The 15,890-nt window shown below is 35.4% G+C and overlaps 1 protein-coding gene across 2 annotated transcripts in view; it reads right to left on the reverse strand.

The window, feature by feature from the left end:
- Positions 1–564: 564 nt before the first annotated feature.
- LOC149802355 (sorting nexin-8-like) overlaps positions 565–15,890 on the reverse strand; it is a 45,893-nt gene continuing 30,567 nt past the window's right edge. For both annotated transcript variants that reach the window (XM_089951586.1, XM_089951585.1), the window contains exons 10-14: positions 12,930–12,998; positions 11,353–11,463; positions 3,156–3,194; positions 2,145–2,294; positions 565–1,083 (exon numbers count right to left, since the gene is read on the reverse strand). In XM_089951586.1, coding sequence (XP_089807712.1) covers positions 952–1,083; positions 2,145–2,294; positions 3,156–3,194; positions 11,353–11,463; positions 12,930–12,998 — 501 coding nt within the window. In that variant the 3' untranslated portion in view covers positions 565–951. The remainder of the gene's footprint in view (positions 1,084–2,144; positions 2,295–3,155; positions 3,195–11,352; positions 11,464–12,929; positions 12,999–15,890) is intronic.

The following is a 15,890-nucleotide window of genomic DNA, read 5'->3' on the forward strand; positions in this document are numbered from 1 at the left end:
AAGATGAAAATAGGAACTGTTGATGAAAGATGGGCAATGCACAACATGTATGGGACTACAACCGAGCAACAAACTGATAAATGATTTATGGAATACTAGTTTTACATTAGCAAACACTGATATATCAGGCTGCAGTGACCTAGTAATTCCATGGTGTTGGCAAACTAGGTCACAATGGCTTGCTTTTGGGCTGAATGTTATGCAGAATTCTAGATTTGTTCTGCCAAAAATGTGTTGATATATTATGAGGATATCTGCTTTCATCACAGGCTCCCCACCTCCAATTTATGTAATACCCGTCTGTATATTTTGATTGGGATGTTCTGCACAGAAAAACAAATCATTAGCCTTAGAATTACTTACAACATGTACATGATTTAGCATCCAATAGGGAATTATTGTATGTATGTATGTATGTATGTATGTATGTGTGTGTGTGTATATATATATATATATATATATATATATATATATATATATATATATATATATATATATATATCCAAGATTTTGATGTATGTGGCTGTAAGCAACCCATAATCACAGACAAGAAAACAGTAAAAAATATCATATGCATATATCTGGGAATGTAAAGGCATTTAACTGTACCAAATCCAAAATCACAGGCAAAATAACAGAAAAATATCAAGTTTAATTACTCTTTACCTTGAAAATGACTAGTATTTTAGTCTTCTCCCAAGTCCATTGTATTACTCTGTCTTGATTTTGTTCTTTAGAAAGTCAATATTGAACAACAACTCTGATGTGTTTAAAAATCTAGTCTAAGACACATATAAAACACAATGCTGGGTTTTCCATGTCTTCTGTCGGACTGGCATGACAATATCAATATTTCTGCACCTGAAATATGTGTGACATTATCAAGGGGAAATAACCCAATATGTTTTCATGATTTGCTCACATATTCCCTCAGGGGAATAACTCTTGATGCTATACTGTTACTCCTGTGCCATTTAAAGATGAACCTACAGGAGACGTCCTTGTGGGAGACCCTGGGGAAGAAGAATCTCTTCCTTTCAAACCACTGATTATAGGTCTCATTTCTCCCCATATTCTTCCAAGCTGAAAAATAAATAAATCATGAATAATGGACTAATGTAACAGATTAAATTATAATCAAATTGCAAAGGCAACTAAGCAATTAATCATTAAACATAATTTAGATTGAAGAGGATATCTGCTTATCCAAATTTTCGTGTCATCTTCAAAAACTATTAGGTCTAAATAGGCAAGTATTAATTGTATAAAATATGTAAGTATAGAAGTCATGATCACATAAACTGTGAATGTACAAATTTTTTCATTGTATAAAATGTAAATTAGGGTAGTACAGTGTCAAAAACATAAAAACATATTTACATACTGTGTTAGATATTATTTTCTTTTAAACCCAAAAACTTGTAAAAGTTTATTTACTTCATATGTGAACCAACTTTATAATTTCTAGACACCTGTGTTATCCCAAAGATTTGTTCAAACAACTATAAATGTCTTTATATGCATGGATTCCCTGCAAAGATGATATAACTGAAATGGGCCATAGTTTATTTAAATCTGGTTAGAAAATGGTGAAAACAGAACCTAACATGGGTCTTCCTCATATAATTCCTCACAATTTGTTTGACTTCAATCAATGAAGTCTTTCAAAAGTTACTCAACAGAAATGAAATTCAGAGCAGATATAAATGCGATGTGAAGGGATATGATGTGATGCGACTTGACATGATGTGATACACTGTGATGTGATTTGACATAATGTGATGAAGAGAAATGGCTGACACTTTATGCTCCATACTTAGATATAAGAACAGAACAGAACATGAAGACTATATGATCCCGTCAATTTATGTTTTCTGGAATGATTAAATTAGTGTTTGGATGTGTAGTGCTGCAGAACTCCTCCTGCCTTTTCTCTAAAGGAGACCTCAACACTTAGCAAATTAGCAAGGATAGTAAATCAATGTTCACAACAGTAGTGTTCAGATGAATCAGAAAGGGCACAACTGCTTTTCTGTGAACTTTCAATTACACTTCAACCTTGCAATTTCAACTGTCTTTTGATTTCTAAGACATAATTTCCCCGAACATCTCCCTCATTTATTTGTTGGTTTTAGTTTGCAGACCTCATTATGTAACTTGCTCTCCACCTCCGCCATACTGCTGAAGACTTCAAAAAGAATGTCCAGATTGGCATGAATCAGCTGTGTCTCCAACTGAAGGCAATAAAGACTGTAGTAGTTTCTGTTCTCCATATTTGCTATCTGACCCTCTTGCTGAAAAACCATAAAGTAACACTAACTCATCTATGTACCATATATCTGCTTATAACTCAAGTCGAACTGCAACCTTGAAAGACACAGACCTGCCACTGCATAATGCACTGGCAGATCTAGTCCATGAAGTTTGTCAGGAGTAATCAGTAGAACAAACAACACAGACCCAATTTGCTGATGTAATATGCAATGGCAGATCAAGGGTTTTATCGATGGCAGTTGGATTTAACTTCTAAGAAAACATACGTTGGCTCTCAACTGACTTCAGAAGATTAAATTTGAGGCAGTAAATTCCACAAAATACTATCTGAAATTCGGATGACACTTTGATATTACTATACTCTTAAAGATGCAGAGTCACATAAAGTGTAATATTTTTTACACCTTCTGCACATAACGGAGTAAAGTACTTTGGTCATGAATTACAATCTTGGAATTGTAACATCTGAGAATATTTACAGTGGTTTCATATACAATTTACAACTGTTAAGTCAGTTAAAATTTAATGGTAATTCATTAAATATGAGATTTGCATTATCCAAATTTCAGCAGTTTAAATTTTCTTTAGATGACAGTTATCAAGTATAAATCAGTCTTGAAATAATGAACAAGCGGTCCTGAACAAAAGAAAACAAAACAATGTTGATAATTTTTGTACATATAGCTATCAAACATATTAATTGTTCATTATTACTGGATATATATATATATATATATATATATTAAAATTAAACTTTAAAAAATCCATCTGAGAGAGACAAAATATCAACAGCATGAAACAAATAGTCAATATATTTTACCTGCTAACAAATACACAAGTAATATATGAAATGTTTGTGAGTATTTTTCTATTAGACATACCTCTAGAATTTTCTGCTCTAATTGTTCCACAGTACCAACCTGTAATGAAAAATGCAAAGCTCACCTAATAAGTTTTGAGACATGTGGTGGAAAGTCTAATAATTCAACAAACTTAATAATATTCAAAATGTTTCTTAAAATACTGAAAAATGTCAGTGACTTCTGTAATAGATAGATGTGTAATTCTCATGGCATTGGTGAAGGAGGACATAATAATAATAATGAGGACTTTGTATAGCACCTAATCTTTAGAAGCTCTAAGCGCTTTACAACATTAGACGTCACCTATAAGAGAAAAAACATATAATAATATGATTACAAAAACAAACACCATGAAATTAGAAAACATTAAAAAACATGCTGAGAATATTTAAGGTAGGAAACATTATTAGGTCTTTAAGTTTGTTCTTGCAGTCGAAATAAGTGAGTTTTAAGAGCCCTCTTGAATGTGATCACTGTGTCTTTATGTCTAAGTTCAGTGGGCAATTCATTCCACGTTGCTGGGCCCTGGTATGCAAAAGAACGCTGTCCATATGACTTTGTTTTCATAGTGGGAATAATGAGTATACGATTGTCAGAAGAGGAGCGTAATTATCTTGCTGGTGTGTACACATGGGTGAGGTCGGATAGGTATGTTGGACTGGAGTCCGAAAGTGACAGGTAGCACAGAGAACAAATTTTGTGTTTGATTCTGGATCGAATGGATAGCCAGTGTAGGGTACACAGCAGCAAGGAGGTGTGCTCTGATCATGGTACTCTAAGTATGATCCGAGCAGCTGTGTTTTGAACTTTTTGAAGTTTCTGGAGCAGATATTGAGATGAACCAGACAGAACTGAGTTACAATAGTCCAGTCTTGAAAGTACTAATGAACACACAAGTATTTTAGTGGCACCAACTGAAAGATATTTGCAAATTCAGCTGATGCGTCTCTGCTCAAGATATGCAGCCTTGCATATGTTCATGACATGTTGGTGCAATGTGAGAGTACTGTCCAGAGTAACACCTAGGTTTCATACTGATTGTGTGAATTTAATGTTGGTGTTGCTGATATTTATTGTTTGACGTAAAGGATGTAAATGAGAAAGTCTTTGTGTTGTGATCAGAATGGCCTCAGTTTTATCATCATTCATCTGCAGCTTGTTACATGTCATCCATGATTTCACATCAGTAATGCACCTCTCTACACCCTGGATGGTAGCATCAACTTCAGTTGGGTGGCTAGATTTGTATATTTGGGTGTCATCAGCATACAATTGGTGAGACACTGGATGATGATCTATGACACTTAAGAGCAGCTGAGTGTACAGAATGAAGAGAACAAGTCCAAGAACAGACCCCTGTGGAACACCACAACATAGATCAACTGGGCTGGAGTGTATTCCATTTGCAGATACAATTTGTGTCCTGTTGACCAAGTAGGACTTGAACCACAGTAAGGCTGTATCATGAATGCCAAATACATGCTGGAGATGGTGAATTAATATATCATGGTCTATTGTGTCAAATGCTGCAGACAAATCAAGGAGGGTGAGGACTGTAATCTTTCTGCTATCCAATGCAGAGAGAATGTCATTAACTACTTTTAGAAGAGTAGTTTCAGTACTGTGGCAAGGGCGATATGCAGACTGTACATTGCTAAAAAGACTGTTCGAATTTAGATGAGATACAAGCTAGGATAGAACAACCTTTTCTAAGATTTTTGATATGAATGGGAGATTAGAAACTGGGTGGTAGTTCTTTAAATCGTTATGGTCTAGTGTTGGTTTCTTCAGCAGAGGCTTTACAATGGCAGTTTTGAAAAATGATGGGAATTCCACGGATGAGAGAGAGCTATTAATAACATCAGTCAGTGAAGGCAATACTGGATCTAAGCACTCAAGCAGCAGTGATGTTGGAATTGGATCAAGTTCACATGACTTTGGTGCACTCTTCATCAGGATTGAACATATGAAATCCATAGAGACAGGTGCAAATGCTGCTAATGGTTGCTGCTCAAATTCTGTATCCCAACTGTATGGTGACGACGAGTCAATTGAAAATGTGGTGTCAAGCTTATCTCTAATGGTTTGTACTTTGTCACGGAAGAAATTTGCGACATGTCCGGAAGGTTGACTGGAGAGAGGGTAGTTGGAAGTGATGTAGATTTGTTCCTTGACACTAGCTTGTTAGTAATCTCGAAGAGCTCTTTGCAGCTGGAACTTTCCATGATCTCAGTAGTGTACTGGGCTGATTTTGCTGCATGGACTATATTTGTGACATACTTCTGAAGGCATAAGACTGAAGACTTTTTCAATGAATGGATGAAAGGTAGCATCTTCTCTGGATATTGCTGGACCAAGGAATGAAAATGGTGCTTGTGAATATGTGTCTTTGAACTCAGAGGAGTTTGGTGGAAAAAAGAGACTCCTGCAAAGATATATATATGACTGTGTTGGTGTCAAAGACAGTGAAAGAGTCTGGGAGTCAGTCCATAATAGGATAGAGTAATCTTCATGAATTTTAATGAGTGTGATTAAAAAAGACTAAAGATGTGTCTCTGGTGTTCTAGAATGGAGAGTTGCTCTAGCCAGTAATGGATAATGACAGAACAAGGATTGGTGATGAAGTGCCAGTCTAAGATACTTCCATGGGTCCAGTACTGAATAATGCGGGATAATGGTTCACCAAATCCAGTACTGGTTATGCTGGGCATCTAGAATAGAGTTAATATGACCAGGTGCCTGATGCTGTGGCTCAGGTCCAAAACTGGATTTACCAGGAAGACAAGATCACCATGTCCAGTCTTGGGTGTTGAGGGTTTAGACTGGCTGTGACGGAGCTGAAGTGGACATGGTCCAAAACAGGCTGATTTCTGGTGTCAAAAGTTTAATCCTGGCTATTGAAGGAATGACCACCATATCCAATACTGTAGTTTGGTGATGGAATGTCCAGGAGTGGAATAAGTGGGCAGCTGTGCAAGGCTGGTGTTGTCTTTTAGTCTTTAAGTCAAGTTGTGACACCATGGGCAACAGTAGTGCTGTGGTATTTCTTAAGGGGTTATCTTTTTACTTTCAGTGACTTGGTCACAAGGAAGCTGACAATGGAGGTACCAATGATGTCTGCATGCCTATGTGTTTCTTGGCTCTCTCATCAGCCTGGGTTAAATGCTAGGCTGTGACTATAGGGCAAGCAATAAAGATGACACCTATAAGGTTACTGTATGGTGAAGTCAGACAACAGGAGTACTGTATTTGTCAGCCTATAATTTGATGCAAAGTATAAGTCAAATCAGGAAATTTGGAAAATTTTCCATCCTTCACAAATATATAAGTCAATGCTGAGTATAAGACGAGGCCAGATAAATACCTTGGATTGTGTTTTTCACTTCGTTCCAAACAGCATTACTAATTTTATCCTTTCTGTAACTCAGTAACCTTTCCAGTTAGGATCATTTAAGGTAACTAAAAGTACCTAATTTGTTTCATGTGAAGTATTTTAAATGTATTATGTAATTTTAGCTACATCTAATGATGCTGATCCGAAAAAATCTGAGTTACAGAGAGGATAAAACTCACGATGCCGTGTGGAATTAAATTATAATAACTTCCAGTTTTATAAAAATTAAAAGTATCACTGTATGCTATTTTAGATTACCAGCAATAGGGAATTTGTATCATTAAAGCTAAAATGCTTTTTCCTTTTTGTTTGGGGGGGTGAGAGATACAGAGAGAAGGATGCATATGTATTGTATCATATTTTTCTTCTTGCACCTCGTGATCAAAATAAAATATGGTCCGATCTATGAGAGAGAGAGAGAGAAAGTTCAGCTCTTCGTGGGTTTTATTCTTGTTGTTTTTTATCTACCTTATTGCCCTCGTGTTACTGAAGCTTTTGTCAAAGAGAAAGAAAATTAATAAATGAAACAGTAAATATAAACTATGAAAATACATACCATACTCCTTCAGGGTTTAAATATTCATACTAGTTATATCCATATAGACTCCATTAGGTTAAATCCCAAGAATGACCATATTGCATGCTAATTTTCTTTGCAAGTATAATAACCTCTCCACTCCCAATAAATAAGATTTTGTTTTAAGAGCATGTATACTCTTCATGTACTTAGGCAGCAATTGTTTTTGATCTTTGCTCATGCTAGACGTACTTTAAATTGCTGTCAGTTCTGTCAGCAAGTTCAGAAATGTCACTGGCTGAGAAATTCACACCAGTAACCACCTGGCATTTCCTTTCATTATATGGTATGGTATTCACAATACCCATGGCTAGCCTCATTTCCCTATTGGTAGCCTTGCTAATCTGACATGGTCTGCCAAATCGTGACCTCAAACAGGTGTTAGCTTTGAATGACTGAATAGTCATAGCATATTTAATTAGCATGTAAATACCACTACAAAGCCATGTGCTTCCGTTAATAATGGAAATGGCAGCAAAAACTATAAGGAATTGCTTATCTAGTGGTATTAAATGATAATGGAATATGGTACTGCACTTGTACACAAGTAAGAGCAGTCATCAGGTAAGTAAATAATATAGATTTACAATCATGAAGACATCTCTGTTTGTCTGTCTGTCTGTCTCTCTCAATGGGGCATACATTTTATTGGATCATTAGGTGCAAGAAGAATATTGTGATAGAATATGTCTTTGTCATTATTCATCTTCTAACTTGTCAATTCTAACACACATATATGTAACCAAATTTAAACAATGTATATTACAAACAACATACATTACTGGTGCATGCTGCTTTAGCACAGTTACATCTGATCTATGTTAATTTTTAATACTGATGATCATGTAATTGTTTAAAATACCACTGGTCAACAGTGAAATCATTACTGACTTGAAAAGGCCCTAATCTGTAGTATTTTGGTGTGCCGAACACGAATATAACCGTGAAAAATTTGTATTGGCTCTCGTTTTGAAGATATTCTTATACCTCATTTTCTATGTTTCACTGTGTAAATTTCTCCAGTAGGACTGCAGCAACATCCGGAATAATGATGTAACATTGCATAATACCATCATGCTCACATCATCCACAGTTGATTGCATCATTTTCTGATGCAATGCAATACTAATGCCATGCGGCTGCTGAAGTAAGTTGACGTCAGCAGTGTACTATACGTGTAGGCCTATTTTACTAATGCCAGGCGGCTGCTGAAGCTGACGTAAGCAGTGTACTATATAAAGCCCAATCAGATAGGTTCAGCATTTAAAATATTTTAGACGTTGTGCGAGACAGTTCAAGCTACTGTTACATAAAACTTATTATTTTATCCATTTACGTACAATAAAGAACAGTAATGCCTCGAAAGTGTGTTAATACCGCGGACAATTTTTGCTATATTTGTGGGGAAGTGACATTTGCCAACCAGAAGAAAAGTATCAATTCTCAAGTGAAGAAGGCATATCATCTTTACTTCGGATGCAAGGTTGGTGACCAAGACAAGCCTTGGGCTCCGCATATATGCTGTGCTACATGTACAACACAGCTTTCACAGTGGTTGAATTGCAAAAGGTCATCAATGCCGTTTGCAGTCCCAATGGTGTGGAGAGAGCCAAGCAACCACCTAAATGACTGTTACTTCTGCTTGGTTCCTCCTCTTTCCGGCGGAATAACGAAGCGAAAGAAGTCGAGAATAGTCTACCCAAACATTCCGTCTGCATTGAGACCAGTTCCACATGGTGAGGGACTTCCTATTCCAGAACCTCCAGCAGAATATTCTCTTGATTCATCTGACGAAGACAAAGGTGAGTCGACCTGTTCTTCTCCTGGTCCATCAGCATGCAGTGATCCAGATTTTCACTGTGGTGCATCATCAACCCCACACAGAATAACACAGGAAGAACTAAATGACCTGATTCGTGATTTGGACTTATCAAAGAACAAGGCAGAATTGCTAGGATCAAGACTCCAACAATGGAATCTTCTAGAAGAAGATGTCACAATTACTGCATATCGAAAGCGCCACCAGCAATTGGAGCCTTTCTTCAGAAAGGAAAGTAATCTGATATTCTGTTCCGATATTGAGGGCCTCATGAATGCTTTAAAAATCACTCATGACCCACAAGAATGGAAACTATTTGTGGACTCTTCGAAACTGAGTCTCAAGGCTGTGCTTTTGCACAATGGAAACATTCTTCCATCTATTCCAGTAGCATATGCTGTCCACATGAAAGAGACATACGATAACTTAAGGCAGCTACTGAATTCCATTGAGTATAACAAGTACAGCTGGCACCTCTGTGGTGATTTGAAGGTAGTTGCCCTTTTAATGGGACTGCAGCAAGGATATACAAAATACATGTGTTTCTTATGCGAGTGGGATAGCCGAGCAAGGGAAATGCACTACATGAGGAAGGAATGGACTCACAGGCAGAATGTAGCCATTGGAGAGAAGAATATCCAACACCCAGCTCTGGTTGAGGCTCAGAAAATCTTGCTACCACCCCTTCACATCAAACTAGGTTTGATGAAGAACTTCGTGAAAGCCATTGACCGGACTTTGCCAGCATTCCGATACCTGCATGAAAAATTCCCTCGACTCAGCGAAGCAAAGATTAAAGAGGGAGCTTTTGTGGGTCCTCAGATTCGAGAGCTTTTCAAAGATGACCGGTTCAACAACTTGCTGGAAGGTGACGCGAAACAAGCATGGAATGCTTTTCGCCTAGTTTCTACAAACTTCCTCGGAAATGTTAGGGCAGAAAACTATAAGGAACTAGTAGAAGACATGTTGATGAAGTATAAGAAACTTGGCTGCAATATGTCTCTAAAGATTCACTTCCTTCATTCTCATTTGGATTTCTTTCCTAGCAACTGTGGTATTGTTAGTGATGAACACGGCGAACGTTTTCATCAAGATATCGCAACAATGGAACAAAGATACCAGGGAAAATGGTCCACTACAATGCTGGCTGACTACTGCTGGACACTCCTCAGAGATGCTCCCGAACAGCTGTACAAGAGACAGGCGAAGAAATCTAAGATGTAGTCAATGACTTGATTTTTTATAGGTAGGCTATTACAGTTGACCTTTTACTATTGGAATGCATTTCGTTATGTAAACATTAATTTCTTGCAGATTACAAAAAAACTAGAGCCAATTTTGCAATTTGACTGTCATATTCGTGTTCAGCACATAAAAATTGATAAGAATTGACTAATTTTATTTCAGTAACATGACTTTTGTAAAAATTTGTTGTCCAGTGTACTCAGTGTGGGATCTTATATTTTTTCATAAACAATCTCTTCCCCAAAATGAAATATTTTTTACACATTATTTTTCATACTCTTGCAGAATTATTTTCCATATGAAAAATATGATAATGTCATTTGGATGACATAATCCATATATAAGTCGATTCCAATTATAAGATGAAGCTAAGATTTTCTGGTAAAAATGTATCATCTTATAGGCCAGCAAATACAGTATACAATATCTATGTTGGAGAAAGAGCGTGTTTTCAACAGAAAAAGGTGGAGTACCTGAGGTGAGAAAGCTCTTATGGATCACTTAAACTGGCAAAAAGTGGATGATAATTGCAAGGACACCTGTTATGACCAGGAACATGTGGAAGTAGTAACTTACAAATGACGGGATTCTGTGCCAATGTTTCTAAGGTAAACCACACAAGTCTGAGAAAAGAAGGTCACTGTGATTTTTTAATGTTATTTGCATTTTCCTGCTGAAAATTCCTTCCAAAATACATATACCCATTGAGGTTCATGACTGGCATACACCAGTGTCAGTGAAAATGAGCTAAATGCAAAGATTTAATGTATTCACAGGAGCATGAAAAACAGGTCATTATGACCTCCTTTTGCTGCTGATGAGTAGCACATTACATTTTATAACTATATATACAACAGCTTCAGCGACACTGAGATAAATACAAAGCTCAACATTGATGCTAATGATAGTGATGAAGTGCTTTTCTAAAAGTGTCTCAAATATTATTCGCAGGCATGACAAAAAATTTCGAGTTTCATTGTGTGATATATAAAATCGTACTGTTATTCTCATTCATGTAAAATGTATGAAACTCACTGAAACTTGTAAGGTTCTGTGTACCTGCTCATTATAATCAATAGAATTCAATGAATTACATTTGTTAGGAAAGAGAGAGATGTAGAGAAACACTAAGACGTCCATTTTAGTAGGCATAAATGTACAATAAAACATATACTCTAACCTCTGAACTTTGAACTGTTGCTGACATCCTCTTTTTCTTATATTGTCCCATTTTCTGTATTGCTCTCTGATGGTCTTGAAGAACACCCTTTTCATGCCTTTCACAGAGATCCTGTGATACAAGAATGCCATTAAGCAAACAACAACCTGCTTCAAATTTACACAATTAGAACAGCCATAATGATTTTATGCTTTGTGTTCTCAAACCTTTTTCCCTGCACCTTCAAAGAAACATGAGAATATTATGAGTCTGTGCATGAAAAGTCCAATGTGTGTAATGTAAATGAACTCGACTTATACTGTTCAAGTTAGACACAAGAAAACTGGGTCAATGATAGACCTGTGGTTTTAAATTGTGCCAACACTTTGTTAATTCTGTTAATCCTTGTGCAGAGCAAAGTTAAACTTAAATTCACATAACTAACCCACAAGTCAGTCAATCATACCTTGATTTTTGATGCTGGCAGCAGATAGGATAATAATCACATGAATTGTCATCCGAGTGAAACAAGAATTCCAACTAAGGTCACCTAAGGTGACACATTCTATGAGCAGTATTTTTGTTGGAACTCTATCTGAGAAAGACATTAACGACTCATGTTAAAAGAAACTTTCACAATATTACATATTAATTATTAATGATAGTAAATGTAGTGACATAGGATATTTTTCAGATGGAGGATTGGGAGATCATAGGGGACCCAAAATCAGGAATGGTCAGCTGCTTTCTCATGTATTGTGGCCAGTATTTCTGGTGGAGGAAGAATCTGGGAAAACCCCTGGTAAGAACCACCAACCCACAAGAAGCTACTGGCAAGCTTTTTCACATGCCCACATTGGCCAAGGATGAGACAGACTCAAACCAACATAGACAGACATGAGATGGTAGTGATCAGTAAAGGCAAGTGCTTCAGACCACTTGGCCACCTGCGGCCCAAACACAAAAGGAACAAGATTTTGTTTTTATATGAAACAAATATCTTTTATATAGAGGGTAATGTTCTAGCAAATAAAGAAAAGAAATATGCATGTTTTATCCTGCAAAAGCATGTTTTCTTTTTTATGAGCATGTCTGCTTAGACAGGTTTCACTGTACTAGTTTGTGCAGTTTCAGTCTTAAGTTTGATACCCAGGGTTGGCACATGCATGAGAAAGTGGTTGACCATTCTTGATTTCAGGTCCTCTATGATCTTCAAATTCTCCAACTGAAAAATATCCTGTTCCATCATGTCTACTGTCCGCAATAATTAATATGTAATATTGTGAACATTGCTTTTAACATGGCTCTTAAATGTCTTTCTCACACAGAGTTCCAACAAATACTGTTCACAAAATATTTAAAGACACAAAACAGACCAATACCAGGATGGTTAGGATCAAGTTTAAAATACCCAAACTGATATAAATAGACAAAGAAAGTGAAAAATGCCTAAAACTACTTTATTCAAATGTTTATAATTAGGCAAAAGTATTGTGGCATGAACATATCAAAATAGTAAAATAACATATCAAAATAGTAAAATAACACACTGAAAAAGTAAAATCTGTGAATGAATGGCACATTTTGTGGCAACTTACCCTATAAGATGTGAGTAAATCTAAGAAGAAAGCTATTTTTTCTACAACCCCTTCATCCTCTTCAGCTGCCTGGAGAGAGAAAGACATAAGTAATTTGTCTGGTCAGACAAAGTCAAAAGACGCCAATCACCTTCCATGACATTTCTTTTGCAATTACCTAAGTTTGTAAATTCCATCCTTTACCACATATTAGGCATAGTGTTATAATAGTCACATTTTTGACTGCATAAGTACCATGTATGACTCCAGTGGCCTAAGTGTTTACAGCATCCGCCTTGGATGTGGGAGGTTGTGTGTTAAAACCCCGACTGAGTCATGACAAAGACATAAAAACGGTATCAGCAGCTGTATCACTAGGCAGTCAGCATTAAGAGCTTAATGTTAGGACTGGTCAGCCTGGTGTCAGGATATTGTGACTGGGTGGGACATGATGCTACATGTCCGCAGCATGATGCCCCAGTGCTAGACATCACTATAAATTGCACTGCAGACATCTTAGTGATAATCTAAAAAATTGTTTGAGATATGTCAAAAATCCAAATAACACACTCTCTCACACACTTGCTAATATGTCCAACTGCAAAGTGCAGATCTGGATCATTTCAGTTTGTTAGGTTTAGTCACTAGAACAAAACACATAGACCCTGATCTTCAGATGCATTGTATAAAATCAGATCAGAGTATATACTGTTTGCATTTGGACTAGACGCATATATGGTAATAGTCTCAATCATATCCACCAAACAGACAGCTTTTTAATCAATCATACATACTTAGTAGACAGCGTTTTAATTAATAATATCTACTAAACAGACAGCTTCTTGGTCAATCATATTCACTAAATAGCTTCTTAATCAATCATAACTACTAAATAGACAGACTCATAATCAATCATACCTACTAACCAGACAGCTTTTTGATCAATCATATCTACTAAATAGAAAGCTTTTTAATCAATCACACATACTCAATAGACAGCTTCTTAATTAATCATATCTACTAAATAGACAGCTTCTTAATCATGTATACTAAACAGACAGCTTCTTAATCAATCACAGACAGCTTTTTAGTCAATCATGTCTACTTAACAGACAGCCTCATAATCAATCATATCTACTAAATAGACAGCTTCTTAATCAATCAGACAGCTTTTTAATCAATATCTACTAAACAGACAGCTTCTAAATCAATCACATCTACTAAATAGACAGCTTTTTAATCAATCATATCTGCTTAATAGACAGCTTTTTAATCAATCATGAACAGCTTTTTAATCAATCATATCTACTAAATAGACAGCAGCTTAATCAATCACAGGCAGCTTTTTTAATCAATTGTATATACTAAATAGACAATTTTGTAATTAATCATATCTACAGAGTTTTTTTTAATCAATCATAGCTTTTTAATCATATCTACTAAATAGACTGTTTACTCTAACAAATCTACTAAATAGACAGCTTTTTTATTAATCATACCTACTAAATAGTCAGCCTCTTAATCAATCATACCTACTAAATAGACAGCATTTTAATCAAAGACAGCTTTTTAGTCAATCATATTTACTAAATAGACAGCTTTTTAATCAAAGACAGCTTTTTAATCAATCATATTTACTAAATAGACAGCTTTTTAATCAATCATAACTACTAAATAGTCAGCTTCTTAATCAATCATATCTACTAAATAGACAGCTTCTTAATCAATCATATCTACTAAATAGACATCTTAATCAATCATATCTTCTAAATAGACATCTTAATCATATCTACTAAATAGACATCTTATTCAATCATAAACAGCTTTTTAATCAATATCAACTAAACAGACAGCTTCTTAATCAATCAAATCTACTAAACAGACAGCTTTTTAATTAATAATACCTACAAAATAGCCTCTTAATCATACCTACTAAATAGACAGCAAACAGCTTTGTAATCAATCATATCTACTAAACAGACAGATTTTTAATTAATCATACCTACTAAATGGTCAGCTTCTTAATGAATCATATCTACTAAATAGACAGCTGCTTAGTCAATTATATGCACTAACCAGTCTGCTTTTTCAATCATATCTACTAAACAGACAGATTTTTAATCAATCATATACAGTTTTTTAATCAATCACATCTACTAAAAAGTTCAAAAGATACTCAATACTCTGTCTATAGTAATTAAAGTTTATTTGATACTCAATATCCTATCAATAGTGATGAATAGTTTATATGATACTCAATACTCTGTCTACAGTGATGAAAGTTTATATGATATTCAATACTCTGTCTACAATGATGAAAGTTTATTTGATACTCAATACTCTGTCTACAGTGATGAAAGTTTATGATACCCAATACTCTGTCTATAGTGATGAAAGTTTATATGATACTCAATACTCTGTCTACAGTGATGAAAGTTTATATGATTTTCAATACTCTGTCTACAGTGATGAAAGTTTATTTGATACCCAATACTCTGTCTACAGTGATGAAAGTTTATATGATATTTAATACTCTGTCTACAGTGATGAAAGTTTATTTGATACTCAATTCTCTGTCTACAGTGATGAAAGTTTATATGATATTCAATACTCTGTCTATAGTGATCAAAGTTTATATGATACTCAATACCCTGTCAATAGTGATGAAAGTTCATATGATACTCAATACTCTGTCAATAGTTATGAAAAGTTTATGATACTCAATAACCTGTCGATAGTGATGAAAGTTCATATGATACTCAATTCTCTGTCTATAGTGATGAAAGTTTATATGATACTCAATACTCTGTCAATAGTGATAAAGTTCATATGATACTCAATACCCTGTCAATAGTGATGAAAGTTCATATGATACTCAATACTCTGTCTATAGTGATGAAAGTTCATGATACTCAATACTCTGTCTATAGTGACGAATAGTTTATATAATATTCAATACTGTCTATAGTGATGAAAGTTCAT

Source organism: Sinohyriopsis cumingii, chromosome 3 (assembly GCF_028554795.1).
Source record: "Sinohyriopsis cumingii isolate HCF-2022 chromosome 3, ASM2855479v2, whole genome shotgun sequence".
Taxonomy (NCBI): Eukaryota; Metazoa; Mollusca; class Bivalvia; order Unionida; family Unionidae; genus Sinohyriopsis; species Sinohyriopsis cumingii.